The following is a 26,357-nucleotide window of genomic DNA, read 5'->3' on the forward strand; positions in this document are numbered from 1 at the left end:
TTATGCTCTTAAAGCAATAAAGCTTATTTCATTCACATCTTTTGTTTGGTTTAAAAGGGAATTTTTTTGTGGAATATTAAACTTATGCTATTTGTTTGTTCTTAATGATTGAGTGAAAAGAAAACAAGCAGCGGAAAAATAAACAAGTAGCCGAAGAGCATTTCCCAACAAGTACTTCCATTTTAAAGATGGAATTCAAAATAAGATTTTGAGGATGAGTTGCTCTGATGATAAACCTCAAATATATTTTAAGTTTTGAGAAGAGTTCTCTGGCTCAGGAGCCAAACGGAGGATCGCCTTGCTAGTCGCTTTTGAGAGAGAGAGAGAGAGATGGAGAGAGAAAAAAATGATCAATTATGTAAACAACTCTATTTAGAAAAGAGCTTCTAGAATGAAAAAAAAAAAGAAGAAGAAGAAATTGACTCTGGGCACCAAACATTAAATATCGTATATAGGTAGAAGTGTTTGATACTGTATATTAACTCTTACAAAAAAATATATTTTATACATATATTTTCAAAAAAATTGAGCTTTAGATGCCAAATTATAATGGCTGGGCTTGGACAAAGTTGACAGTATCTATATTGTAACCTCAATCTTATCTAAACCCGTGAACAGAATCTTACACGAAAGAAATTATTAGGCATAAACCAAGAATGGCATATTGGCATGCATACACACGCATTGTCCTCATATAAGAATAAAATCTCGAGCTAGCGCACAGACTGGAAATCTACACAAACACAAGGGAAGGTAAAGGGTTTGGATATCGAAGAAGAGGAGTGCACTTAAGGGGATGAGCCATAGCCACCATCATTGTTCCACGAGCCTCTTCCATGTTAACCTTATCTCCTTCGATTTTTCAATCAAAACACTGCACCATCACTCCAATGGCGATTCCTGCAGAAAGATAAGCTAGATTTGATCCAGGACAGCCTCTCCTTCCGCTTCCAAAAGGAATGTATTTTAGGACTTCCTCTTTTATCATCTCGTCCTCTTGACCACCTGATCTTGGAGAAGCTGGTAAAAACCTCTCAGGCTTAAACTCCGCAGGGTCTTCCCATAAATATGGATCTCTCATTACAGGCTTACAGCATAGCTGTTAACTAGAAGTGTTTTCTTCTCCAGTACATCAAAGCCTCCTACCTTACACCCGTCACTGAAGGTCTTATCACAAGAGGTCCTGGTGGGTGCAATCTCAGTGCTTCCTTAACGACAGCTTGCAAATAAGGCATGTTAGCTAGATCTGTTTCTTGAATCAACCTTGTTTTCCCTACAACCAAATCAATTTCTTCTCTCAAACCTTTGGGTTGTTGAAAGTCTCTCAAAGCAGTTTTATTTTCTCAACGTCAAGAAGCTGTCCGAAAAAATGTCGAGCGTGCTTTTGGAGTCTTGCAAGCTCGCTTTGCCATTGTTAAAAATTCAGCGCTGTTTTGGGATAAAGTCAAAATTGAAAAGATTATGAGAGCATGTATCATACTCCATAATATGATAGTACAAGACGAACGAGATGGATACACTCAATTTGATGTTTCAGAGTTCCAACAAGGAGAAGACCACTGAAGTTCACGTGTCGATCTCACGTATTCTACAGATATCCCTTCAAATATCGCAAATATGATGGGTGTTCGAACAAGAATTCGTGATAGATAAATGCATCAACAACTGAAAGATGATTTGGTTGAACATATTTGGCGTAGATTTGGACGTGATGAAGACAACAACCGATCTCATATGATTTTTTCAAATAATTCTCGTTTATTGTAATAATCTTTGTTTTTATGTTTTTATTTAAAAATCTATGTTAAAAATGTTATCTTTAATTTTACTATGTATAATTTAATAAAAAAATTAAATTTTAATTAAAAATTTTAATATTATTTTATTTTTAAGAACCCTAAAATAAGATACTTGCAATGGAAACATCAAAATCTCATGTTTCTTAACTAAGGTGATGATATTGTTTCCTTGGTTTTTAGATTTTAGCTTCTATTTTTTGGATTTTGGTTTTTGGTTTTTAGATTTTAGTTTTTAATTTTTGGTTTTTAGTTTTTGGTTTTTGATTTTGCAGTAGATTTCAGTTTTAAAAAAAATATGAATGGTTGTTTTAGATTTTGGTTTTTAGTTTTTGGTTTTTGATTTTAAAATTAATAAAATGAAAAATATTATTAATAGTAAAATATTTATTCTGCTAAAGTAAAATATACTATTATACAAAACACACATAAAATTATTTTAAAACAAAAAATGTAAATATAAAATAAAACTATCGTGAATCTCATATAGAAAATTTTGAAAATCTATACTTAGTAAAGTTTATAGAAAATGGGAAATATTCCTAATCTTATTTAATACTAAGTAATATAAAGAATAGAAAATATATTTTATAAGTATGAAATAGTAAAATAAAAAATACTAGTTCTAGTCCTAGTTAATATTAAGTAAAACAAAAGAATACAAAATATAACTTATAGGTATCAAATAGTAAAAGAAACAAAAAAAATCTAATTTCTTTATATAAAATAAAAAAATTGTATTAACAATATATATATATATTAATATATTTATATATATATATATTTATATATATAATCTTCTGTAATGACTAACTTCAAATACATAAATAAATAAATTTATATTATTGATAATTTTCAAATTTTATTTGAATTATTTTATATTTACATCAGTTTATTGTTAGATGTATGTTCCAAAAAAAAGTAGCAAAACAATGCATTAAGTATATGTGCTCATGGTTGGATTATAGATGTTATCTATATGTACATTTATTTTTAATGCCCTATGGTTGTTTTTGTCGCATTATTGATTTTTTTATTTGTAATAAGAGCAAAAGTAAAACACGTTTTAGGTGAAAAACTAGATAAAGTTGGATTTTGGTTTTTGTATACAAATAGACAGTTATTTAAAAAACTAGTTTCCCTACATTTTAGGAAAACCATTTATTAAAAAGCTTGATTGAATGAAAAATAGTTTTTGGAAAAACAAAAACCAAAAACTATTCCAAAAACTGGAAACAATCAACCTCTTAGTCTCTTAATCAATTTTATTTCTTAAATACTATTAAAAATCAATTAAGAAACCCTTAATGGGTATGCAGGATAAAGATGCTCTTATCAGGCATTTGAAACAGTTTTGTGAAAAACAACTAATGAAGACCAAGAGCAAAAAACGGTTTTAAAACATATGAAGCTTGTAATTCGTTCTCTACTCATGATTTGTGTTCCAAATTTTGGCACTGTGATCTGCTAGCCGTTTTCGACATAGATTTATTTATATAGTTACTTGCTAAGATTGTTGACGAAGACGAACCAATTTTTTTACTTCAGGTCTCTCTGATTCCTTTCATTTACCTTTTTTTTTGTTTGGAAACTAACTGGGGTTTTAATCGGACTTGAAGATAGAGGGAGCTATAAAATCTAGAAAGGTTATTGCACAGATTTTTTGCCTTTTCATAGTTTCCATGTTTTGATATTGCGACGTTGTAGATTTCTGATTCATTAATTAGTATGAAAGCAGAGTGTATTATTAGAGCCAACAACCAGAAACAATGGCATCCAGATTACCTTTCTGACTGTAGCCAAAGGCTATAAACTTATACTGATAATGCCAGTTTTGATAAACGTTGAAAGAAGGATGCATTTACGTGCACTCGGAGTAGAAATTATGCTATGAATCAAGAAAAAATAAACAAAGATGCAATGGATAAATCTAAAGAGATTGTTCAAAAGACAATTTATGCATATATGTCGAGCAACTACAAATGTAAAAAATTATCGCGAGTTTCTACACTTTTATTCGAGCTCCTGATTTTGTGGCCTAATGATCTCTTTTCCTTTGTGGTAATATCCACTTTGAAACTACATAACAAGAGATCTGGGAAGAGACAATGGATAAAGAAAGGAAAAAAATAAGAAAAGAGAAAAACGAGAATGGCTCCATAATAAATAAATGGTTTACGTTCACTAGTAGAAAAATGCCGTATAAAATTATTTCGTGACTAAAGACAATTTTCGTGACTAGGAGACACCATAGACACGAAAAGTTATAAAAATATTGTGTTTAATACAGTCGTAACTGTCTGAACCGAAAATTGTCGGAAACTAGTAAAAGAAGACGAGAACTCATCGGTGTGTCGAGACAAAGACGATTATTAGATAGAGAACGTTCGGTCGGTTTACAAATAATGAAATAAGCGGTAGAAAACAAACCGGCGAAAGCTAGTTCGCCGGGAATTACAAGTCGACGAGAAAAAAAAATGAAACCCTAGTTCTAGCCGAAAGTAAGTATGTGTGTGTGGTCGATTTGCGGATCCCCTCTTTGTTGCCTCCTCGCTCTCCTTATATAGACGACCGGTCGATGACCTAATTTGGCTTTGTCCAATGGGCTTTCCGCTCGTTGGGCCGAGCTATTGGGCCGCTACGTCAAGCCGTCGAATCGACTGCTTTCAGTCGCTTGTTCGATCGACTGAAAGCGGTCTCGAGTCGAGCCGTCGGCCGATCGCAAGCCAACGAGCTGAACCTTTTCCAAATGGTTATGGGCCAGACCAACTATTCTGTGGGCCGTTTTGGAAGGATCAAATACATACCCAACAGTAACTAAAATTGACCGTGATAGTTTGTGACAAAAAGGATATGATTTTATATCATGACTAAAATTAGGCATAGGTATTTTATCCGCACCCAAAATCCAAATATAAACCTCAATTAAAACCCCCGAACCAAAATATAAAAATACTCGAACGGATATTGAAATAAGAGAAATTGGATATCCGAAACCAAATGAATATTCAAACATAACCGAACCTATATATATACTTAACGTTTTAATCTACTTCTCTTATTCTTCACATATATTTATACTATGTGATTCTTCTGTGCTCATGCACGGATACAAATATTTTATAATATACTAGGGGTTGGCCCGCCCTACGGGCGGGTGAGTTTATATTAAAATATGTATTAATTTTATAAAAAAAATGAAAATTACTTTAAATTCAATATAATAAATATAATTTTTTTTCTAATTAGATCATATATTTATTTTGTTAACATTTGACATTTGTTTATAATTCTTACATGTTTGAATTTTTATTTGTTATCAACTATATTTTAAGATATTGTACTATTTAATTTTCAGTATTCATTTCAGTTATTTTTTAATACAAATATGCTCTCTTTCTTTTTTTACATTTGCATGAGATTATATATGTGTAGTATTTTTTAATACATTTTTAAATTGTGTGTTAAAGTTTTATGTTTGATTATGGTATATCTGAATGAATTCTATCAGTGATTATGAGTGTCTCTAACAATGTTTTTATTTAAAAATTTCCTTTAACCAAATACTAAAATCCCATTGTCTTTGGCTAATCTACCAAATACTAAAATCACATTTTATTTTTTGGGTTTATACTCTTGTTTTTGTTTTTCAAAATAATTTTCAAAATATTTCTCAATTTTTATTTAATTCTCAGTTTATCAATATTTTGAGAAATATTTTGAAAATATTTTTAACATTTCGTTCATCTGGGTCTAATGAAATCTAGAAAATAATCTATGTAATAATCTTTGATTGTGGTTTTTCATCATTTTCAGTTTTTCCAATTTTATGTTTAATAACCAAAAAGAGAAATATTTTCACCAAATTCACTATTTTATCTCTTTGGCATGAGTTTAATAAAATCTGAAAAATATTGTAAGTACATTTTCTCCATCCTCTTTTTTTTTCCTTGAAATATATTTATTATTAAATTATATCATCTAATTTAACTAAATTATTATTGTATAATGTGTTCTTTCATCTGGAATCATATTTGTGGATGGTTGACCCCTTAGCGCTTTCCTCCTATTGTCTAATTCATTGTTTCCCGTCAACTGGTAAAAGGGAGGCGACTTGGTGGTAGTTATGGCCATGAATCCTGCAACTAAAAGGGCCCCGTGTCATGTGACTGTTTATCAACTTCAGCACCCATAGATCAAAGCTAGCATACCGTTGGCAACATGGATTTTGATTTGGAAGCTAGGAGTCTCGAGAAGATCTTTCAAGGGTGATGGTGGCTCATGGACTTGCGGGCAGCAGATGCTGAACCTTCAATCTGCTGCATCTAAGACATCCCTAACGAATTCTCCATTCCATAGTAAACATCCCTAACCAGCTCCCATTTCCCTGCTTTTGTTGTTTGAGTGATTCATGCAAAGGAATGTAATTAAAATTTTGTTACTAACGTGGAGCTGGGAAGTCAAACAAAAGATGGGTGTCAGTGTTGTCTTAAAGATAGCAGTATTTCTATATTTTACTAAATTCTGGGGAAGTTAATCTAACTTGAGATTTTGGAAGCATATGCATTGAAGGCACGAATTGGAAGCCGCGTTGCTCGTTATCGCGTGTCGTACCTAAGAAGTAAATTTAAAGTAGTCAAATTTTATACACACATCAAGTTCAGTTAAATTACCCGTTTGTTTAGGTTTCTACCGTGTCTAGTGGCAAGATCTATCTGCTATAACAATGCGGGAACCATGTAATTAGGTGAGGACCAGAAGCAAATGACTGGGGTGCAGTCATTTGATACACCGCCTGTTAAGACATTCGAGAGTTTGTATTGTTTAAGTAAGATATGTTTCAAAAATAGTTCTGTAAGTATTACTTAAGAGAAAGAGAGAGAGAGAGATGGTAATTTACCTTGCGCAGCTGAGTTATGATGTCTCATTGATGTGTGTTCCTCAGCATGTTTAACTGCAACAGTTTTATTGTTATTAAAAGGTTGAATGCCTGCAGCCTGCAGGGGACTGGGTTTGTGAATGAATGGGAAATTTCTCTTTTTTGGAAACACAACTAACCTTATGTTGCGTTTTAGAAGCTTGGCGTTGCGCGAAAGCATCCTGTTGGTGTGGGGGAACTTGCTCAAAGCATCTACATAGTAAGACCGTAAATTTTATGAGACGGTGGTGAAAACCATAAATTTTCTACACTAGCCCTGTTCGTTAGTCAAACGCTGCGATCGAGATGAGCGTCACAAAATTTAACGGAAGCTAGGGAAGAATCGACGCAGGATCCGCTGCTTTTAACCGTTTTTCAGCCACAGAGGAGAGAAAATATGGACAAAATGAGACGCTGTTATTTTTTGCGTCACCAGCGTCACCGGAGCTCTTTGATTATTTGATCGCAGTGTTTTCTATTTTATCAAAGCAATGCCGTTTTATACTCACCAGCTTCATTATAAATTTTGACTGAGTGTGTGCCTCAGCCTGTTCACCTGGAAAAGATTTTGGTTAATTTTAATGTTCAGTGTCTGCAATGAATGGGGTCTGGATGAAGGGAATTTGTTGTTTGTTTTGGAAACACACCTCACCTTTCATATTGAGTGTAAGAAGCTTGGATTTGCACAACCACATCATGTTCCTTCGGGCCATCTTTCTCAAAGGATCTACATAGTTAGACGTTAATTTATGATATGGATGCGAGAACCATCAAATTCTACACTGTCCTCTGTGGCGTGTGAACTAAGTGATGAGTACCTTTTGGGGCATTTACAACTTGAGTGCTGCTACTGCTCAAAACGTTATTGTTTAACCATGGCCGACTGACATCACAACCTGCATGTTATGTTGGCAAAGCTAGAATAATTTAGTTGTTCTCTAGTATCCATAAGAATCAACAACGAAGTAGAAACATACCTGGGTCTGGTTTGTCGGAGCGTGATAAAGAGGAGATTTTGTTAGACAATCTCGAACTTTAAAACTTTGGAGTCTGTTATACAGGAGCTCTGATTTGGGAAGACGAATCAGATTTGGTTGCAGCTTTCAGACGATGTTTCTATATGCTATATGTCCATCAAACCGCTGGGATTAAAGGAGGAAATCAATGGGATTTGCAGACTGCTTACGGTGATATTAATTTTCTTAGCTTTCGCTTCCTCCTCTATTGTGCCTTTCAACAAATGCATTGTGGCATGTGTTGTTTGTTGTTTGCAGGAGCTGATGGTATAATCTGCAAGGCTGGAAGTAAGCATGCGATTATAAGCACGATGGGATTAAAGTTGTTTCATATAGTCCTTCAGATGTAGCGTTACATGTAGTAAGCAAGAGCTGTGAGACCACTGTTTTCTTACTTGGTTTGCAGGAGAGGCCTTACTATAAGATCACTTCACTATCTTCCCCAGGAGCTTCACCAAGTGTTGGAACCATCATAGTTCCTTTTTGGGAGTTTTGATAGTTGGTTGCAGGTCCAGGGAGAGTGTAAAAGTAAACCAAACAGAGATCATTAAGCTTTGACATTCTGATTCTATTTTACAGGAAATTTGCTAACTTTTTCATCAACGTATAAATAAAATAAAAAGATTACCTTGGCTGTGCTTCTCATGTCCATTCCAGTACCACCAATCCTGTTCTGAAAGATCGTAGACACCCCAAATTAAAAAGTAAAAAAAAACAGAACACATAACTCTTTTCTTTGTTGTTCAAGATGACATTATCAAGCAACAAACCAGTGAGAATGACAAAACATTGTCTTTTAAATCTGAACTGCATAAAGAGACATGAGGAAGAAAAAGTTACTGATATTTTGAGTACAAAAGCCAAGAAATGACAAAACTAATTCATATCACCAAGAAAAGAGTAGGAAGTTTCCATTTTTGGAGTTAGTAATCACCAGAGACAATACTTCTAGATTTCACAGAGATGGAGCTGTATAACGCTCGGAGCGTTGAAATTTATAGGAGGAGCCCTCCCGTCGGTTGCGTATGAAGATAGTGAGGTCGATTAAATGCTATAGAGTGGGAGGCGTGGACTAAAGCTAGTTAATGAATGGATTTAAGGTATAAATCAATGGAGAAAGAAGGCGTTACAGGAAGTTGATCGAAGGAGGCTTCAGATAAGGGAAGGGTCGGCGACGATAATCTATTTTGATATTTCTAATGGGTCTAAGCACTAAGCAATGATACGTTGGGCCTGAATAAAAAAAGAGAACAGAAGCCTATACATAACCTGGTTTGGGTTAAAAGTCAGAAATTGCAATGACCCACTTAGCATTCGTTAACGAAAAATTTGGAGAATAATTAAAGTGTGACACGTGTCCAAAAATGCCCCATCCTGAAAAATGATGTGGAGGGCTGTGAATACAGACAAGTCTCTTTTATATATATAAGATATTATAATAACTAATTAATATTTAACTTTCAATTTAAATAATTTTATAATTTATATGTATAATTTATATTAATAATATTATATTTTTGAATTAGACATGTGATTTTGTGTATGTGATATCTAGTCGGTAATATTTTGTTTCTCTAAATATATTAATATTTTGATAATTTTTTAATTTTACATTTAGGTTAGGTGTTCTCTTAAATATATTTTACTGAGATTTGATATAACATAATATTTTTTTTTGCTAATCAAATAGACAAATTAAACTAAAGTGTGGGTTGATTAAAAAGTACATAAAATTATTTTGAATCTCATGCAAATATGTTTTACAAAAGAAATAAATTGTTAAAATTATTTAATATTTTGAATCTCATCATGCAATTATATTTTACAAAAGAAATAAATTGTTTAAATTATTTAAATTTTATTTCATTCTAATATTTTTGAGTTATCCATAATTTATATGTATAAAATTAATAAAATATTATTATAAAATAATATGTTTTTATTTTATTATTTTAATTTCAAGATTATTTTTATAACTTTCCTTTTTGAAATCATATTATAAATAAATATTATTAAAATCCATTTTTAAAAATTTTAAAATTCTCCTTTTTATTTTATATGTTATTGGAAAACATAAAAAAGTAATTAAAGTTAAACTCTAATTAACAGAAACTACCAAATAAAAAATAAAGTAAATTTAATAGTGACAATTAAATATAACATTTTAAATTATTTAAAGGTACCTTTTAAATCAGCGCGAGAATTAACATGAGCGTAACACGTAGAAAATTGATTTTCAAATAATATGATAAGGATATGTGTGAGTAACATTTTTTTGTTTTATAAATTTTTGGAACAACGTATCTGTAATCTTAAGCATCACGTGTGAAAATCCAAATGATAGATGATAATCTTAAAATAATGATACTCTCTGAATTGCACAAACACGACACAGTGACCAAAGGTTTCTCCTCTCTTCAGTCGGACATCTCTAACTCATGTGATATCTCATAAAAGACGAAGAAGTTATTTGGGAAATTGCCAAAAAATATCGCATTCATAGTACCATTTTTTATGTTTACACTAACTTATTTTTACCTCATTTTTAACGAAAGATAAAAAAACATTTATAACTCTAGGTTAACTAATCCCTCCGTTTCGTAAAGTTATATATTATAGAAAAAAAAAATTGTTTCAAGAAGAGAATTTTTATTCGCTTAAAATTATTGGAAAAAGATAATCACAAAAAAATATGCAAATTTAATGTGTTTTCTTAAAATGGGTGAAAAATCTAAAATATATAACATTTTGAAACGGAATGATCAATAAATATGTAAATAAATACTTAAAAAATAAAAAATAAAATAAAAAATAGTTTCAAAAACAATTTTCGATTTTTAGAAAGAAATTTTTTTAAAAAAAATTCAAAAAAATATTTATAAAAAAAGTTTGAATTTGAAAAAGTATAATTTGAATATATAAAAACAAAAATTTCCTAGGATAGCTCTTTTTAAATTTTTGTCACAAAAATAGCTTTCAATGAGAAAAATGACCAAAAATTTTTTTATTAAAGAGTAAAAATATATTTATACCATAGGGTTAACTAATCTAGAGTTAGGGTTTATAGTTAAGGGGTGACTTTTGAGGATAGAGTTTCAAATTAAAAAAAAAAATTAAAAATTTCGAAATAAAAATAAGTTATTTTGGTCATTTTTCTTATTAAAAGCTATTTTTTTGACAAAAACTTAAAAATAACTATTTGAGAGAATTGCCCTAAATTTTCTTTTTTAAATAATGATTTATTATATATATATAGAACAAGATATAAGAGTTTTTTGCCCCATTAATGAAGAATATATTTTTGAAAATGTCTCTTTAGTGGTGGGAAACATGAATAATAGTACCAAAAAAATGATCAACATGAAAATTCCCCAAATTATTTTTATAATGAAATATTATTGTTTTACTAAATTTTAGTTTGAAAAAAAGTATTTAGTTTTACAAATCAAATAAAAGATCCAATTAAAATTGCATATTTTATCGGATATTTGGGACCTCGAATATCCAAATGATGTGAGGGCAAAATTAAATCATACGTACAAAACTAGGAATACTTTCGAAACCCCAAGATATCTGATTTTATTAATAAAATGTACAATTAAATAAATGATAAATAAAAAATTAAATACATATAATATTAGAAAATAAATTTTAGTGTGAAATTTAGTGTTGTGGTTGGAAAAAAACATTTTTTTAGTGCTGAAACTGCACCAAAATAGTGTGATTTTGACCGTAAGTAAAATAGTGTTAGGGGTTGGCCCCCGAGATATCTGATTCGTACCCAACTCTTATTGGTTGTCACTACTATCGTTGGACAAAGCACGTTATGATACGCCTCTTGGGCCTACTACTTTCAAATCGGACTTTTCTCACTCATTCCATTATTAACAAACCCGATTCGACTCGACCCGACCCGGTTTACAAGATAGTGAGAAGAAAAAGAAGAAACGACACTCCACACAACCACAAGTGCCTGCTGCCACTTTCTCTCTAATCTCTTCTTCCTTCCTGCGTCAATGGCGACTCAAGGTCAGGTTATCACTAATATTTTTTTAGCACTGAAACTGCACCAAAATAGTGTGATTTTGACCGTAAGTAAAATAGTGTTAGGGGTTGGCCCCCGAGATATCTGATTCGTACCCAACTCTTATTGGTTGTCACTACTATCGTTGGACAAAGCACGTTATGATACGCCTCTTGGGCCTACTACTTTCAAATCGGACTTTTCTCACTCATTCCATTATTAACAAACCCGATTCGACTCGACCCGACCCGGTTTACAAGATAGTGAGAAGAAAAAGAAGAAACGACACTCCACACAACCACAAGTGCCTGCTGCCACTTTCTCTCTAATCTCTTCTTCCTTCCTGCGTCAATGGCGACTCAAGGTCAGGTTATCACTTGCAAAGGTATATGCTTTATTCCATATATATATACACTCTTTGAAACCCTATCTACTGTTGTAGATCAATCTAATTTCGACTCCGATCTCCATAGCTGCGGTGGCTTACGAGCCGAACAAGCCTCTCGTCATCGAAGATGTTCAAGTCGCTCCTCCTCAGGTCGGTGAGGTTCGGATCAAGATCCTATTCACGGCTCTCTGTCACACCGACGCCTACACTTGGAGCGGCAAGGTTCACTCTTTTCTCTCCACTGCTACGGATTAGGGATTCAAATCTTTGATCCTCTTTCCATTTGCAGGATCCTGAAGGTCTCTTCCCATGTATCCTCGGTCATGAAGCTGCTGGGTACGTTCCCTAATCATCACATCCAATTTACTCCCTTCGGAAAATTTCGAAAAAATAAAAGATTTCAAAAATATACATTTTTCTATTTTTTCAATGTAAACTTCAGAAAACATAATTATGTTTATTACAATTATACTAGGTGTAATATATATTCTTAATATTTTTTTACTATTCTACTTGTTTTATGCTAATGTATTTAATTAGATATAAATATTTTTTTGTATGTTTTCGGTCTTTTATTTGGAAATTGAATCCCAAGTTTTTTTTTTAATATTAAAGAGTCTAGTTTTAAAAATTTTGGCTCAAGTGTAAGCATATTCAATACCAAAGAACAAATCTTTAATTTAGTAGTATAGTTCTTGGCCATGTACAACTATACAGAGAACTTGAATAAAATTCAATAATACACATCAGTCTAATTTTTAGGATTGGTTTAAAGAAATATGATACTTGGTTTGCATACCAAGAATGTGCATGTTAAACATGTATCACTAAATATTAAAAATTTAAATAAACGTCATGTCATAAAAACAAAACAATATTAAATTAAACTCTAAATAAAATTTACATTGTCACGAATATTAATTAATTCTAACTTAGTTAAACATTTTCCTGTTGCAATGATATATTTTAAAGGTTCAACATTCATGACTTTGCCAATAATATCTAAAACACAAAACATTAGAAAGAACTTGTGAACAAACATATCATAAATTGAGTACATCAATAAAAACAAAATATGATATAGAAAATTCACCGACTAAACATTCCTTTTCATATTGAAATTCCATGAAATAATTATTTTTAACTCTTTTGAAAAATCATCACAAGGTATGATTTTGGTTGTTCTATAGAAATTTATCTTAAAAAAGCAGAGGAGGCGTTTTATATTTTATGGTCTAATCACCAGAAGTGAAATTATGCAGAATAAAATAATCTCATTTGACATAACTTAGATCAGAAATTACCAAAAGACAAGTCGCCAAAAAAGAACATTTATCAATAGAAACATGAGTCCCTAGTTCCCCAAAAAAAAAAATTTCAAAATAATTGACTAACACCAAATCGTATAATTAATGTGAATCAATAATGAAATAAATTAATATTTACAATGGTATCAACCAACATCATCAGTTGAAACAAATTTTGATTTTTTCATGATTATAAAGTATCAACACCTTCACTCTAATTTTATAGCAATATTTAGCCGACTCAATATCTCCAATAAGAAAAAGTGAAACATGTTTCTTTTTCCAAAAGACAACGTTAGTGTTTCATATTATTTAAAGATGAAATTTTGTAAATTTTGTGTGTATTTCCCATTGAACGTATAATGAGAATATATACAATCATAGCATAGTCGGAAAATTATAATAATAGATTATTAAAATGGATACTAACATAAAGTCGGCATCATAATTCTATGTATTAGCATTTACATACTACTATAACTATAATACGATCTAAACTAAGATAAATATCACTTATACATTATCTATACTATCATTAAGCTATAAACTATATTAAAATGTAGATTATGTTCTACATCTAGTAACGAATATGATTTTAAAATAGAATAATAAGAATTGATCATAACTTGTCAAAGTTACAATTAAAAAAAAAATGTATCTAATTACAAATCTTGAAATAGTTGTATTATTTAAATTAATAAATTAATGATGACTCAGTTAAAAACTAATAATAAATTAATGAATAGCTAAAACCTAATAAAACATGACAAATTAGCAAAATTAACTTAAATCATGGAGAACATGACAAATAAGAAAAATTAAAATAATTATATATCTAGTTACAAAGTGTATAGTTTTATCATCTAAATTAATAAATGAATGACCTCAGCCAAAAACTGAATAATAAATTAATGATTAAGTTAAAACCTAATAAAAACATGACAAATAAGCAAAATCAAAATAATTATATATCTAATTACATATTTTATAGTTATATTATTATTTAAATTAATAAATTATTGACTCAGCTTAAACCTAACTAAAACATGACAAATAAGCAAAATTACCTAAAATCATGAAAATCATGACAAATAAGCTAAATCACTTCATAAATAATAGTATAGATTTAAAGCTGTGAAAAATAGTTAAATTACGAAAAAAAATAATGCATTGGTAACTAAACAGGGTGGTTGAGAGTGTTGGTGAAGGTGTGACTGAAGTTCAACCTGGAGACCATGTTATCCCTTGCTATCAAGCCGAGTGCCGTGAATGCAAGTTCTGCAAATCCGGCAAGACTAACCTCTGCGGCAAGGTTCGGTCCGCTACAGGTGTTGGGGTTATGATGAACGACCGTAAGAGCCGGTTCTCGGTTAATGGGAAACCCATTTATCACTTCATGGGCACCTCCACGTTTAGTCAGTACACTGTTGTTCATGACGTCAGTGTCGCCAAGATTGATCCTAAGGCTCCTTTGGAGAAAGTCTGCCTTCTTGGATGTGGTGTTCCCACTGGTAAGAAATGATCGATCAAACTCAGATTGATTATGTGCACTCCTTGTTACGCCATTGTACTGCTACCTATTATGTTTATTGAAGCAACATTACATATACTGATATAAGATTTGAGATCTAAATGGTTTCTTTACCACCCTCTCTTTGCTATCTAATATAATCTAATATAATGTTATGAACCTATTTGGTCTTGTGAGTTTTTGGTGATGTTCAAGTCTATGGTCTTTAACAGTGTATCATATTTCTTGATCTTATTAGGCCTTGGAGCAATTTGAAATACTGCAAACTTGATTGATTATGTGCAGTCTTTGTTACACATTTATCTGCTCAGTTTGCTGTAAAGTCTCTTTGGCGTGTGTTAACTACCCACCCACATCACTGATAAGATTGATCTACATGTTTTCTTCACCATCCTGTTTATACTTTCTGATAGGAACCTAAAGTAGTAGCTCACTTCCTTATTTGGCTTTTTGGTGATACTGAAGTAGCTAACAGTACTATATCATGTTTCTTGATCCTATCAGGCCTTGGAGCTGTTTGGAACACAGCAAAAGTAGAACCAGGGTCTAATGTTGCCATCTTTGGTCTTGGGACTGTGGGACTTGCTGTAAGCTACTACCTTTCTAAACCTTCCGATGATTCATTTTCTCCATGGAAGTGAACGTTTTGGTTAAATTTATTTACATTGTCAATGGATAGGTTGCTGAGGGTGCGAAAACAGCTGGTGCTACAAGGATCATTGGCATTGATATCGACAGCAAGAAGTATGAAACTGGTAAAAACTTCTTATCCTTTTTTTTTATTGGCTTGGTTAATCAGACAATACATTGAGTTCTTTCTTGGTTGGAATATCAGCAAAGAAATTTGGTGTGAACGAGTTTGTGAACCCAAAGGACCACCAAAAGCCAATTCAGGAAGTGATTGTCGACCTCACTGATGGAGGTGTTGACTACAGCTTTGAGTGCATCGGGAATGTCTCCGTGATGAGAGCCGCATTGGAGTGCTGTCACAAGGTAAACTCAAGAACCCATTAAGAGCCTATAGAACTTACATAAGACGAGAGGGTGTGCTTTAAGAGTAAAGACGATGGTGTAGGGATGGGGAACATCAGTTATAGTGGGTGTTGCAGCATCAGGACAAGAAATATCAACACGACCGTTCCAACTTGTGACTGGCCGCGTGTGGAAAGGAACAGCATTTGGTGGTTTCAAGAGTCGAACCCAAGTGCCTTGGCTTGTAGAGAAGTATATGAACAAGGTCAGAAAAACTTTTAACTTAAAGCAACGATTCTGATTTTATCTTCTCTTCAAACACTTGACTTTTTGTATGACGAGTGCAGGAGATAAAAGTGGATGAGTACATAACGCACAGCATGACATTGGGAGAGATCAATAAGGCTTTTGATCTGCTGCATGATGGCACTTGTCTTCGTTGTGTCCTCAGTACCAGCGATTGATACACCATTGGGTTTATGTCGTCTCTCTCTCTCTCTCTGCTTTATCATGCGTCTTGTGACTCGTCAATTTCCTGAGCAACAGACTCGAACCGTGTGTGCGCTTTAATAATTTTTGATTAAAAGACCGAGAAGCATCATTAATAATAAGCAACCATGTTTATGGAGATTACATGGATCTAGTGTTCGATTAAGATGACCAATAGATGCTCATTGAAAACTGAATGTGATAGCAAAAATGGTTTTATTGTTTCAAAGTGTCAAACTGGTTTAAAGTAGTAACTTCTGTCATTTTTATGGGTTTAAACACACAACTTTTCTCTAACATCAACTCTCAAAGAGTCGGACAAAACAATTAAATTGAAAAAAGGACAAACAAAGCAACTGCAACACACTGAAGTTCCAAATTCAAACTAATGATGAAAAGGAACACACAAAAATTGAAATGTTACATAACTAAAGCTATTCTCAAAGGAAGGTGTAAGAGAGTCCAAGCCTTGAAAACACAAACTAAAAGAAGAGAGATTCAGCTGCTTTTCTTTTGTTCCTTACTTAGCGGCCAACACGGTTGTAACCGTTGCCTCTTGCCCTATAGTCACCACCTCCATCCCGGTTTCCTCGGGAAGAACCAAACCGGCCTCTTGGTGCTTCTGTTGGGTATCCACCCCTTCCGCGTCCTCCCCTTCCTGGTCGAAAGAAATCACAATCACAGTGAGTTACATGAGGTTAACTTTCATTCTTATGAGTAATGTAAGAGAGAGACACTCAGAAAAGGTTATATACTACAAGAAATTGTTTGGACATAGATCACAGTTTCTACAGAAGACTTACTTGCTCCGCGAACACCAGCGGGATTAGGTCTTCGTCCCTCAATGTATACGTGTCTTCCACCCAAGTATATTGGAGAAGCCTATTTATTACACACAGGGAAACCGATAAGAACAAACCGAAATGCTAACAGAGGAAGACACTTAATCTGGTGAAGAATATCACGAAACCTTTATAGCATTCTCGACGGAAGTCATGTCCTCAAACTCAACAAAGGCATAGCAAACACCAACAACATCCTGCATGTTCGGTTGTGGAAGATTATTTAGCTTTAGTGCTTCTTCTTCATATTACTTCCACAAAAAGCAAAAGCAAGAAAATTATACCTTGCGGGTTCTTAGGAAAACACCATCAGGTTTGATTGTACCAAAGTTCTTGAACTCTTCCTCGATTTCAGACGCAGATATGTCGGAAGGCAAATTCCTAACGTACACAGACTTCATCTCAACTGCAACAAAATAAACCAATAAATGAATTAATGCATTTTTCCAAAATGAGAAAGAAAATCAAACAGCAACACACCCTAACCTAATTAACTTCTATAACCATTTTATATGAGGAAGTTCAAAACTTTTACTGGTCCAGAGTATAAAACAACTTACAGTCCTCAAATCCGAAGCCATCTTCGGCCTCTGCTCCATAGTCGGTAATATATGGTTGCTGCGCAGGGGCAAGAGGCGCAGCCACCTGAGGGGAAGGAGTCATCAGTGGTTGATCCCACTCATTAATCTCTTGGGAGTTCCGGTTATGTGATGGTTGTGTAGAAACAACAGGCGCCGCAGCTGCTTCCTTTGCAACCCGTAACTGTGGATAAGAGAAATAATAACACATCTCCAGTTTATAAATCCAATTTTCTATAACCAAACTGAGACAATACCAAATATGAATGAACACCGCAAGATAGATGCTTCCTAAGTCGATTAGATATGATGTTTAGTAACAACTACACGTGACCATAGAGTGTGTGCACTTACAATGGAAGCATAACTCATCTTGGATTTTTCACCAACGGGTGGTTCCTGTGGAGGTGCAGCCCGAGATTCATGGACCACATCAACCACAACTTCCTCCCTAGGTGTTTCGTCAACCTCCTCAACTTCATCCTCGTAGTCTTCATGATGTTGGTCCTCTTGCAGACTGTACTTATCTACAGGATCATCTTTGATTTGGACAGCATCCACATAATCTCTCGCCTCTTGCTCCAGAACATAGTCAGGAACTGGAAATCCAAAACAGTGATGACACTTTGAATATAAAACAATTAATAATTAGCTTTTGAATTGACTTGCGCAAACAAAACCTTGGGGTTCTTCAGGATGAGGGTTTGGAGGATTGAGCTGAGCCTCGTCCCGGTTGGTCTCGGACAAATAAGAAGGCTGATGATAGGAGACAGTTCCCTCATGGATGAACTGAAAAATATCATTGAGAACAAAGTAACCCTTCTCCTGAGGAGCAAGAAAGAAAGTCTGCATGAAACTCCTCCTGTTGCTGAACTCCTTTGTCTTGACGGATCCTGAAACAGCCACGAGAACACCACCTTCCCAGGACTCAACTGAATTGATGGTCTTCACTTCGATGGCAGTGAAGTTCAGTGACATGACCATGTTGTGAATATTCTGCAATAATTAGAAACTCAATCCTAATTAACCAAAGCACAAAACTTTACTAATCGAACAAAGCACAAATCATAAAAAACAGATGCAAGAAACGATTGGAATCTATTATCACAAAAACTGAATCCTAAAGCACTAAATTGGTAATGAAGAGAAATAAAGATTTATCATTATGACGATGATTACCAGCAAAGTATCAGCTGTTTCGCTGGAATCACCATCGACGCGGATGGCTTTGCTAGTGTCGGAGTAAAACTGGTGGATGAGATCTGGCTGCTGCTGCCACACTTGATAGTACTGTCCCACGAAGTACGAACCCACCTGCACACACAACACCGATTCAGATACTCAACACAAAAACCGATAAGAGGAAAAGAAACTCGCCTGCATCGCTCCAGGATAAGGAGTCGCCATTATTAACACCTCTAAAGCTCAAGGAGGAGGAGGAGATCGGAACGCTCCAATACGAACAAGTTTCCAACTTAAGCGAAACGGATCTGAGAAGGATAGGAACGAAATGGAGAGTTTAGATCTAACGAGGAAGAAGAAGACGAAGACTGACTAAAAGGGGGAGGGGGGTTTTGAGTGTACTGTTTAGATAGGGTTACGAGGAGGCGTTTCTCTTTTTGGTTTTGAGATATGGGACCTTATATTTCTTTCTCTCTTTAATTTCTCCCCCGTCTGTTTTGGTTTCGTACTCAAATATCCCTACTTCCATTACACATTTTATATATCTAGTTTTGGCTTTTGCTAAACGTAACATTATCAAGATCGGTTACCCGTCCGGATTCACAAAGTTTCGGGGTAATAGATTTTAGTCTCATTCATATATTTACAAATTTTGGTTCAAATTCAGTTTGTATTTTTGCGGTTCGAATAAACTGTTTAAATATTTTAGTTTTTTTTTTTGACTTATCGATACTTTAATTTCTCAAAATCTAAAAATAAATATAAATATAACCCATTTTGGAATAATATATGCCAAAAAAACCTAAGCATAAGATAGAAGTTGGTTTTGCTTGAATATTTGAATGCAAAATCAATATATATATATATATATATATATATCACGTATTTTTTTTTTGTGATTGAGTATTGTTTAGCTAATTTAGATGTTTACTTTTGACTATTTGTATGCATTTTCAAATATTCTGGATAACTTTAAAATATCATATTTATTTAGGATATTTTTAGATATTAGTTCTAAATATAATTAACATTACTAAGTATATAAATCTAATTTGGATACGTGAAATATTTTGATTTATATCGGGTTTGGTTTGGGTTTTCAGATACCAAAGTTTTGAAACTGTTCGGATATTCAACCAGTTTTAGTTTGAGTTATGTACTATTTTTCCAAATCGAATTCGGTTCTGTTTTTTGGATAAGGATCTTTCGCTAGTAATATAACTTTGGTTTAGACCTTTTAATTTTAGTAACACGCTACAAGATTAATAATAATTGTTTATAACGTTTAATTTTAAGTTAGAAATATGTTTTCGACTTCAAATAATAAGGCATTAGAATAAATGACAAATCTTCTAAGTAGTTTTTTTTTAGTTTTTGTCTCTTAAAATCACCAAAATGAATTTTATTAAAAATATAAATGTTTATTATTTTAATTAATAATTTATTAAATATATATATATATATGTATATATATATTAAAATTGAAAATATTTTCTTTGAATGATTTATGTGAAAACTTCAAATTTCGAAAATATATAAATTGACAATTTTTTCGTATAGTTTTAAGTACTCTCTATTAATATATCATTTCTCATATTCGCTGATCGCTGATCGCTTAACTTTTTTTTATCAACCGATGATCGCTTACTTTATATTCTATTTTTTTTCTTTTTCCCTTATGCTGCCATGATCAAATTATTATTTTTTTCTTTCATGTTGGCCTCAACAAAGGCAGTTTTTTTTTTTTGCATATTACAATTTTTCAGTGTAGATTGATTATTCCTTTTTTATTATGTGAACAAAACTATTTTTCCTTTTATTTTCTAAATTTTAACAATCTATCAGTCTTATGCCATAAACATATATTTAAAATATTTTATCACTTGTTCAAATTTAGCTTATACTTTGATAATAATATATTTATTTATTATATACATATATTCATAGAACTAAAATTAGAAATAATATTCTGAACAATTTTTTGGTTATTTATTTTATGTATTTATAAATAAATATGAAAATTTATATATATTTTAATATATATGCTTTTGGTTTAAAGTTTTCTGGATCAGTGCACTGTTAGTAACATGCTGATGATACTTTTCTTTTGGGAGAATCTCTGATTTTTTATTATATATAATGTATAAATTATTATATCATATTCCTTTGTATTATCTTTTCGGTTGAAGTTTTTTGATGTTATGCTATGATATTCATCCTCAATTTCCATTATGAAAAAAAAAATTTCATAATCAAATTGTTGAAATAGTTTTAATGAAATCGTTTCATTTTCAAAATGTAAATCTTTGATCTGTTTGTTTTATTACACCATATCATTTTATTTATACACGCACCAAGAATAGGTAAGCAAACAAAACAACTAAGACCGCGGAAACTAAACCTAGTACCCATAGAAAATTTTGATTTTATTCCACTCGCATATGTGTTTAACTATGAAGAGTTTTATGTACCAACAGAAAAGTTTGAGTGTATTCAAGTCGTGTGTGTTCAACTATGAAGAAGAGTTCTATGTACGCATCGATCTCAAGATTATGATGCCATGAAAATGATAAAAAAAAGAAGAAGATAGGATAAGAAAGTTATCGCTTATATTTTACTTATGTTTTGCTTATATATTATTTATTTTAGTTTTTTTTTTCACTTTCATGTTTAGTTATTGTTTAATTATTTATTACGACAAACTTAATGTTTTTATTACTAAAACAAATCCAGTTCACAAATATAAAAAAAATTTAAAATTTATATTTTTTTCATTAAATTTAAATTTTATCAAAATAATGCTTCTCTTTAAAGCGTGAATAAAAACTTGCTTATTTTTATCATTGGAATCACAAAATTTTCCAATCAATATGGTTATTTCATTTTTTTTTAATATAATACAATACTAGCATTGAACATCTTCACCGTGTCATCATCAGCCACTTAAGCTAAATCTAATTCAAATCAACAAGTGAGCTTGGTTAACTACTGCTTCGTTTATATAGTTTACACTACTGGTATTCCGGCGCTACGCGCCGGGTTCATATATTTTATTCTGTAATAAATTTACAATTTATTTTATGGTTTTAGTAATGAAAATATTTTAAAGAAAATATGAAAATGAAAATATTTTGAAAGATAATGATATACTTTTCCATCCATTTGATAGTGATTAGCCACCATAGTGTTATTCTGTTTTGAAATTGCTTAGGTCAAATAGGAAGAGCGTAAGTGGTTGTGACTGATTGATTCAGTTTAAGTTGAATAAATAGATGATAGTCGTGACAAAATAAATTTAGTTGAAATTTAAACTTAATGTGAAGTTGATGTTTGAAAAGGAATAATGTAAATGCATGTGTTTGTTTTTGTGATTATCTTATTTGAAAAAGATAATAAATTGTTTAATCCTCTTAAAATAGTAACAATTCTTGCATATTTTGTCCATTTGAAAGATGTGGCAATTTGTTGGGAGCTTCATTGTGGCTGTATTGGTTAAATACTTTGTGGATCCCAAATCAAGCAAGTGAATTCTTAATCCATTGTGGCGGGGTGTATGTTAATTTTGTAGCCAAATGTTTGATATATGTTGATACTGTTGATATTTGTTGATATCCTAATTAGAAGTAAGTATTCAGATTTTGTGGGGATGAAAAGGTGGTTAGTTTTGATGTTTACTTTAGAAGTATTTACTGGTTAGTTTTGATATTTACTTCAGAAGTATTTATTTAACATTTACCAAAAAAAGTATTTATTGGTTAGTTTTTACTTACGTAAGTTCATTTGGGGTGAATTATAATTATTTGAACTCCTATTTGTTTTTTTGTTTGAAACTTTGCTAACTCCTATTTGTTTGTAAGACAATTGTACTTGTTGTGATTTTTACGTGGTCTGATTCTATTTTATTTTCTAAAAAAAAAGAATAGGAAATAGAAAGTGTTTATTTAGGGATTGCATTTATTTGGTATTTTGAAATAGAAAATAAAAAAAAATTACAAATAATCAAAATAATATATATAATTATATATATTCAATTTATTTTTTCATTAAAAATATTTTATTTTCACTGATGATTTTCATTTTATTATTTTTTAATTGTTTTTTAAATCATATACTTGTTTAACCACTAAAATGTGTGAAAATATAAGTATTTCATCTTATTGTTAATATTTGTTCTGTTTTAATTTTGATAATAAGTAGAACACATTTTAATATTTCTTTGGACTTTGACAATGTCAAATAAAATTGATTAATACTCAGAAAACCATAGTTTAGACCAAGTATTTACGACGACTTTGTTATAATATTTTTCTCTTTAAATGTCGGCCAGGTAATCTTGCTGATTTTCTTTATGGTTTTAATAACGCAAATTGATGGCGTTTAGGTAAAACTGTAAAAAGTACTCATGCAAGTTAACTTGAATAAATGTAAGATTCATATATCTTACTGAACAGACTAATCCTTGAGAAGCTTAGAGTCTCAATCTACAAAGGTCTGCGGTTTATAGCAACACTCGATGATACGTAAAGTGCAGGCTATCTACAAACAAATAGACTGTATGTAATAAAAGTCACAACCATGAGTGTTTTTAAGAAGTGTGAGTAATTAGAGTCATAAGTCCGTAATTGTTCTTGCAAATGCACACTTTTATGTTGTCAAACTACAGAGAAGGAAAACTAACAGAAAATGATTTATATGAGTCTAAGTGAAACAAAATTGTTGTTATAATAGAGTTGTACTAAAATCTAGAATCCTAAAGAAATCAACCAAAGAAAAAAAAAAAGAGAAAGCAAACAATGTGAACATCAAGCTTTCAAAGGTTTTCCCAAAAAGAGAAAGTCACATGAGAGAGTTATCCGTCTCGTGAGACAAAGTGGAAGCAAAACTCATGAAAAGTTCCAACTTAGTACCTGGTTCAACATGAGCGGTCAAATAATCAATTCCATTAGGTACATTAAGGTCGTCAAACACAAACAGAAAACCGAAGTGATAAGTCAAGTTCTATCTCAGAGGAATAAGGCAGTTTTTGCCATTGTTAATAATTGAAACAACAACTACAACATTAATTTTTGAAACAAAAAGGAAATAGATTTAAACGAAAACGGAAAAGATAATAAAGCAATAGCAAGTTGTTCTCTGGTCATTGCAGAACGTCCGGCACTGGAAGCATTAAAAGTAGATGGCTTCTATCCAACATTGCAAGTGTTACCATCTTTTTTATCTCTTCCTGGTACCACAACTTCAGGCAGCGCTACTTCAGGGACATTTGTACCTTCCTATTAATAAGGTAATGAACACACAGATTATATATTGTAAGTAGCAGAAAATTCAGCAAATTCATATTGAGAAAAAGGACAAACAGTTTTAACAAAGGATAGTTTGTTCATCTACTGCCGAGGTCATGTGCTTCAAGATGAAAAGAATCACCTCAGTGAGCCTGGAAGGAATTGTGTCCGTCCCATCAAGAAATGCTTGTGGTATTGCAGAAGTGCAAAACTCTAAGACCCTTGGGAGATTGCTTGAAAGCTCTAATATAACGCAACATTTCCTTTTCTGAAACTCTATTACCTGCATAAAGACAAAGCCAAAACAAAAACCGGTCAAAGATAAGCGTGTAGAGGAATACATATACTTGCACGAGCATTGCAGATCATGCAACAATCATTCAGAGAGAACTAATCAAAATGATCCAAGCTTAAACTCTAACCTGATACTTTCTTGCATATCTCGCACACCGAGAAGGAAAACTCAGTGATGGTCCAGCTCACGTGTTGAATAGCCGGTCAATAAAATGATCCACGATTAAACTCTATAAATGTTGCATATCTCCCAATACCTCAGCAAACGAACCTCTTCATTGTTGGAGCAGAGCTTTCAGATCGGCAAGGAGGGTGAAAGAATTTGCCATTGTCGTAATCGATAAGCTGAACAAACTTTCTTTCTCGATATGTCGATGAAGTTGTGCTGTTCATCGCAGAGTGAATAAGATATTTATACTTGTTGCTTAACTGTTACTTTGGAATGCAAAGAGTTGGACTGAAAGCTTCAGAGTAGGAAGAGTGGGTTAATCACGTCAAAGATCGGAGTAAAGTACATATTAATGGAAGATAGAGACGTTACAGTGATCTGAAAGGTGATAAATTTTTAAAGAATTTACGGCTGCTAAACTAAGAAGGTAGAAGGCGAGAAGAGGAGGAAACCTAATTTGTATGGGCTTAAAATTTATTTATAAAGCCCAAATGAAACTAAAATGCAACAAAATTGAAATACAATGTAAAAGGCCAACACGTAAATAACAGCGCAAACCGAATCAACTAATTTCTTCGTTTTTAAAGATGCCACGTGGCGTCAAAACCCCTATTTTCCTGCTGATGTGGAGGACTACGGAGAGACTAAAGCCAACTTTATTATTATAGATATCACATGTACATTCAAATGAAATATTTTCAAACATCACAACTGTTTTTTACCAGAACATTTATTTAATGCAGTTTAATGCATCAATCACTATATTATTACAAATATTTTTTTATTAAAATAATTAAATAAAAAATTAATGTATTTTAATTTGATTTCACTTGCTAGAAAAATGCACATGTTAATAAGAGAGATAAACCAAAAAGATCTTTGTACATGATGAATATTAGTTGAAACTTATTAGGATGATGATATTTACAAATTTCTATAAAGTTTGGTGATTTCCAGATCAAATAAATGTATTTTAAATGTAACTGAAAATCATATATTTTCTTCAGATTTATGTCTATGTATTGTTATCATATATTTTTCTAAATTTTCAAACAGTCACAGTAAAGTCAAATCCATAAATAAATCTGTATAGTTGAATAACCGTAGATGTCAATTAGTATTTAGGAATCACTTCATGAATAATAACATGTTATTAGAGATTGACCAGCAGACACCTGTGCGGATATTAAATTTTTACATTTTTATAAATTAATATTTTGTTTTTGATAATTAGTATTATATATTTTATATGTTTCATCATATAATTTATTGTTTGAGTATTTGAATATTTTTAAGTTTTTATATTTCATAATTGAACCCAAATAAAATCGGGTAACATTATTACTCTTGGTTATTTGGTTATATTAAGGTTATTTTTAGTTTGGATTTAAAGTACCCGTTTGAACAAAAAAAAGAGGATTTAAAGTACCCGAATCGAATCGATTAATATGGTTACTTTTGGTACAGCTATCTGAACCAGTTTCAGATATATTAGTTTTTGGATACATCAAAACTGAATCCATCCAGACTTGGGAGAAGTCGACTCGAAACCCACCCAAAAATTTATAA

The 26,357-nt window shown here is 32.0% G+C and overlaps 2 protein-coding genes, 2 long non-coding RNA genes and 1 pseudogene across 13 annotated transcripts; 1 reads left to right on the forward strand and 4 right to left on the reverse strand.

Moving 5' to 3' along the window:
• Positions 1-733: 733 nt before the first annotated feature.
• On the reverse strand, positions 734-3,657 carry LOC106314471 (annotated as a pseudogene).
• A 1,994-nt stretch (positions 3,658-5,651) lies between these two features.
• Positions 5,652-7,158, reverse strand: LOC106315400. Of its 3 annotated transcripts, none has more exons than XR_001264599.1 (6): positions 6,855-7,158; positions 6,697-6,750; positions 6,490-6,591; positions 6,340-6,410; positions 6,008-6,248; positions 5,652-5,935 (listed from the first exon to the last, which is right to left on the reverse strand). It is a non-coding gene; the product is annotated as an uncharacterized LOC106315400 (long non-coding RNA). The 3 variants fall into 3 exon arrangements; XR_001264597.1 differs by having other exon boundaries at positions 5,652-5,941; positions 6,855-7,154; XR_001264598.1 differs by having other exon boundaries at positions 5,652-5,941; positions 6,008-6,186; positions 6,855-7,153.
• Positions 7,159-7,198: 40 nt separating this feature from the next.
• Positions 7,199-8,895, reverse strand: LOC106315399. 7 transcript variants are annotated; one of them, XR_001264594.1, is made up of 7 exons: positions 8,665-8,895; positions 8,126-8,403; positions 7,901-8,012; positions 7,692-7,830; positions 7,533-7,610; positions 7,367-7,441; positions 7,199-7,270 (listed from the first exon to the last, which is right to left on the reverse strand). It is a non-coding gene; the product is annotated as an uncharacterized LOC106315399 (long non-coding RNA). The 7 variants fall into 7 exon arrangements; XR_001264596.1 differs by having other exon boundaries at positions 7,692-7,837; XR_001264592.1 differs by adding an exon at positions 8,501-8,532 and having other exon boundaries at positions 7,692-8,012.
• Positions 8,896-11,731: 2,836 nt separating this feature from the next.
• Positions 11,732-16,603, forward strand: LOC106315396 (alcohol dehydrogenase class-3-like). 2 transcript variants are annotated; one of them, XM_013753121.1, is made up of 9 exons: positions 11,732-11,764; positions 12,197-12,364; positions 12,432-12,478; positions 14,635-14,960; positions 15,485-15,567; positions 15,660-15,735; positions 15,816-15,973; positions 16,056-16,217; positions 16,300-16,603. In XM_013753121.1, the coding sequence occupies exons 1-9, from the start codon at positions 11,747-11,749 to the stop codon at positions 16,414-16,416; spliced, it is 1,155 nt and encodes a 384-aa protein (XP_013608575.1). In that variant the 5' UTR covers positions 11,732-11,746; the 3' UTR covers positions 16,417-16,603. The 2 variants fall into 2 exon arrangements, with proteins under 2 accessions (XP_013608575.1, XP_013608576.1); XM_013753122.1 differs by lacking the exon at positions 11,732-11,764 and adding an exon at positions 11,911-12,139 and having other exon boundaries at positions 12,228-12,364.
• Positions 16,604-16,681: 78 nt separating this feature from the next.
• Positions 16,682-19,438, reverse strand: LOC106315395 (ras GTPase-activating protein-binding protein 2-like). The gene is made up of 9 exons (XM_013753120.1): positions 19,239-19,438; positions 19,041-19,175; positions 18,542-18,857; positions 18,216-18,460; positions 17,844-18,045; positions 17,568-17,689; positions 17,412-17,480; positions 17,245-17,323; positions 16,682-17,099 (listed from the first exon to the last, which is right to left on the reverse strand). The coding sequence occupies exons 1-9, from the start codon at positions 19,266-19,268 to the stop codon at positions 16,966-16,968; spliced, it is 1,332 nt and encodes a 443-aa protein (XP_013608574.1). The 5' UTR covers positions 19,269-19,438; the 3' UTR covers positions 16,682-16,965.
• Positions 19,439-26,357: the final 6,919 nt, after the last annotated feature.

This window comes from Brassica oleracea, chromosome C9, assembly GCF_000695525.1.
Source record: "Brassica oleracea var. oleracea cultivar TO1000 chromosome C9, BOL, whole genome shotgun sequence".
NCBI lineage: Eukaryota > Viridiplantae > Streptophyta > Magnoliopsida > Brassicales > Brassicaceae > Brassica > Brassica oleracea.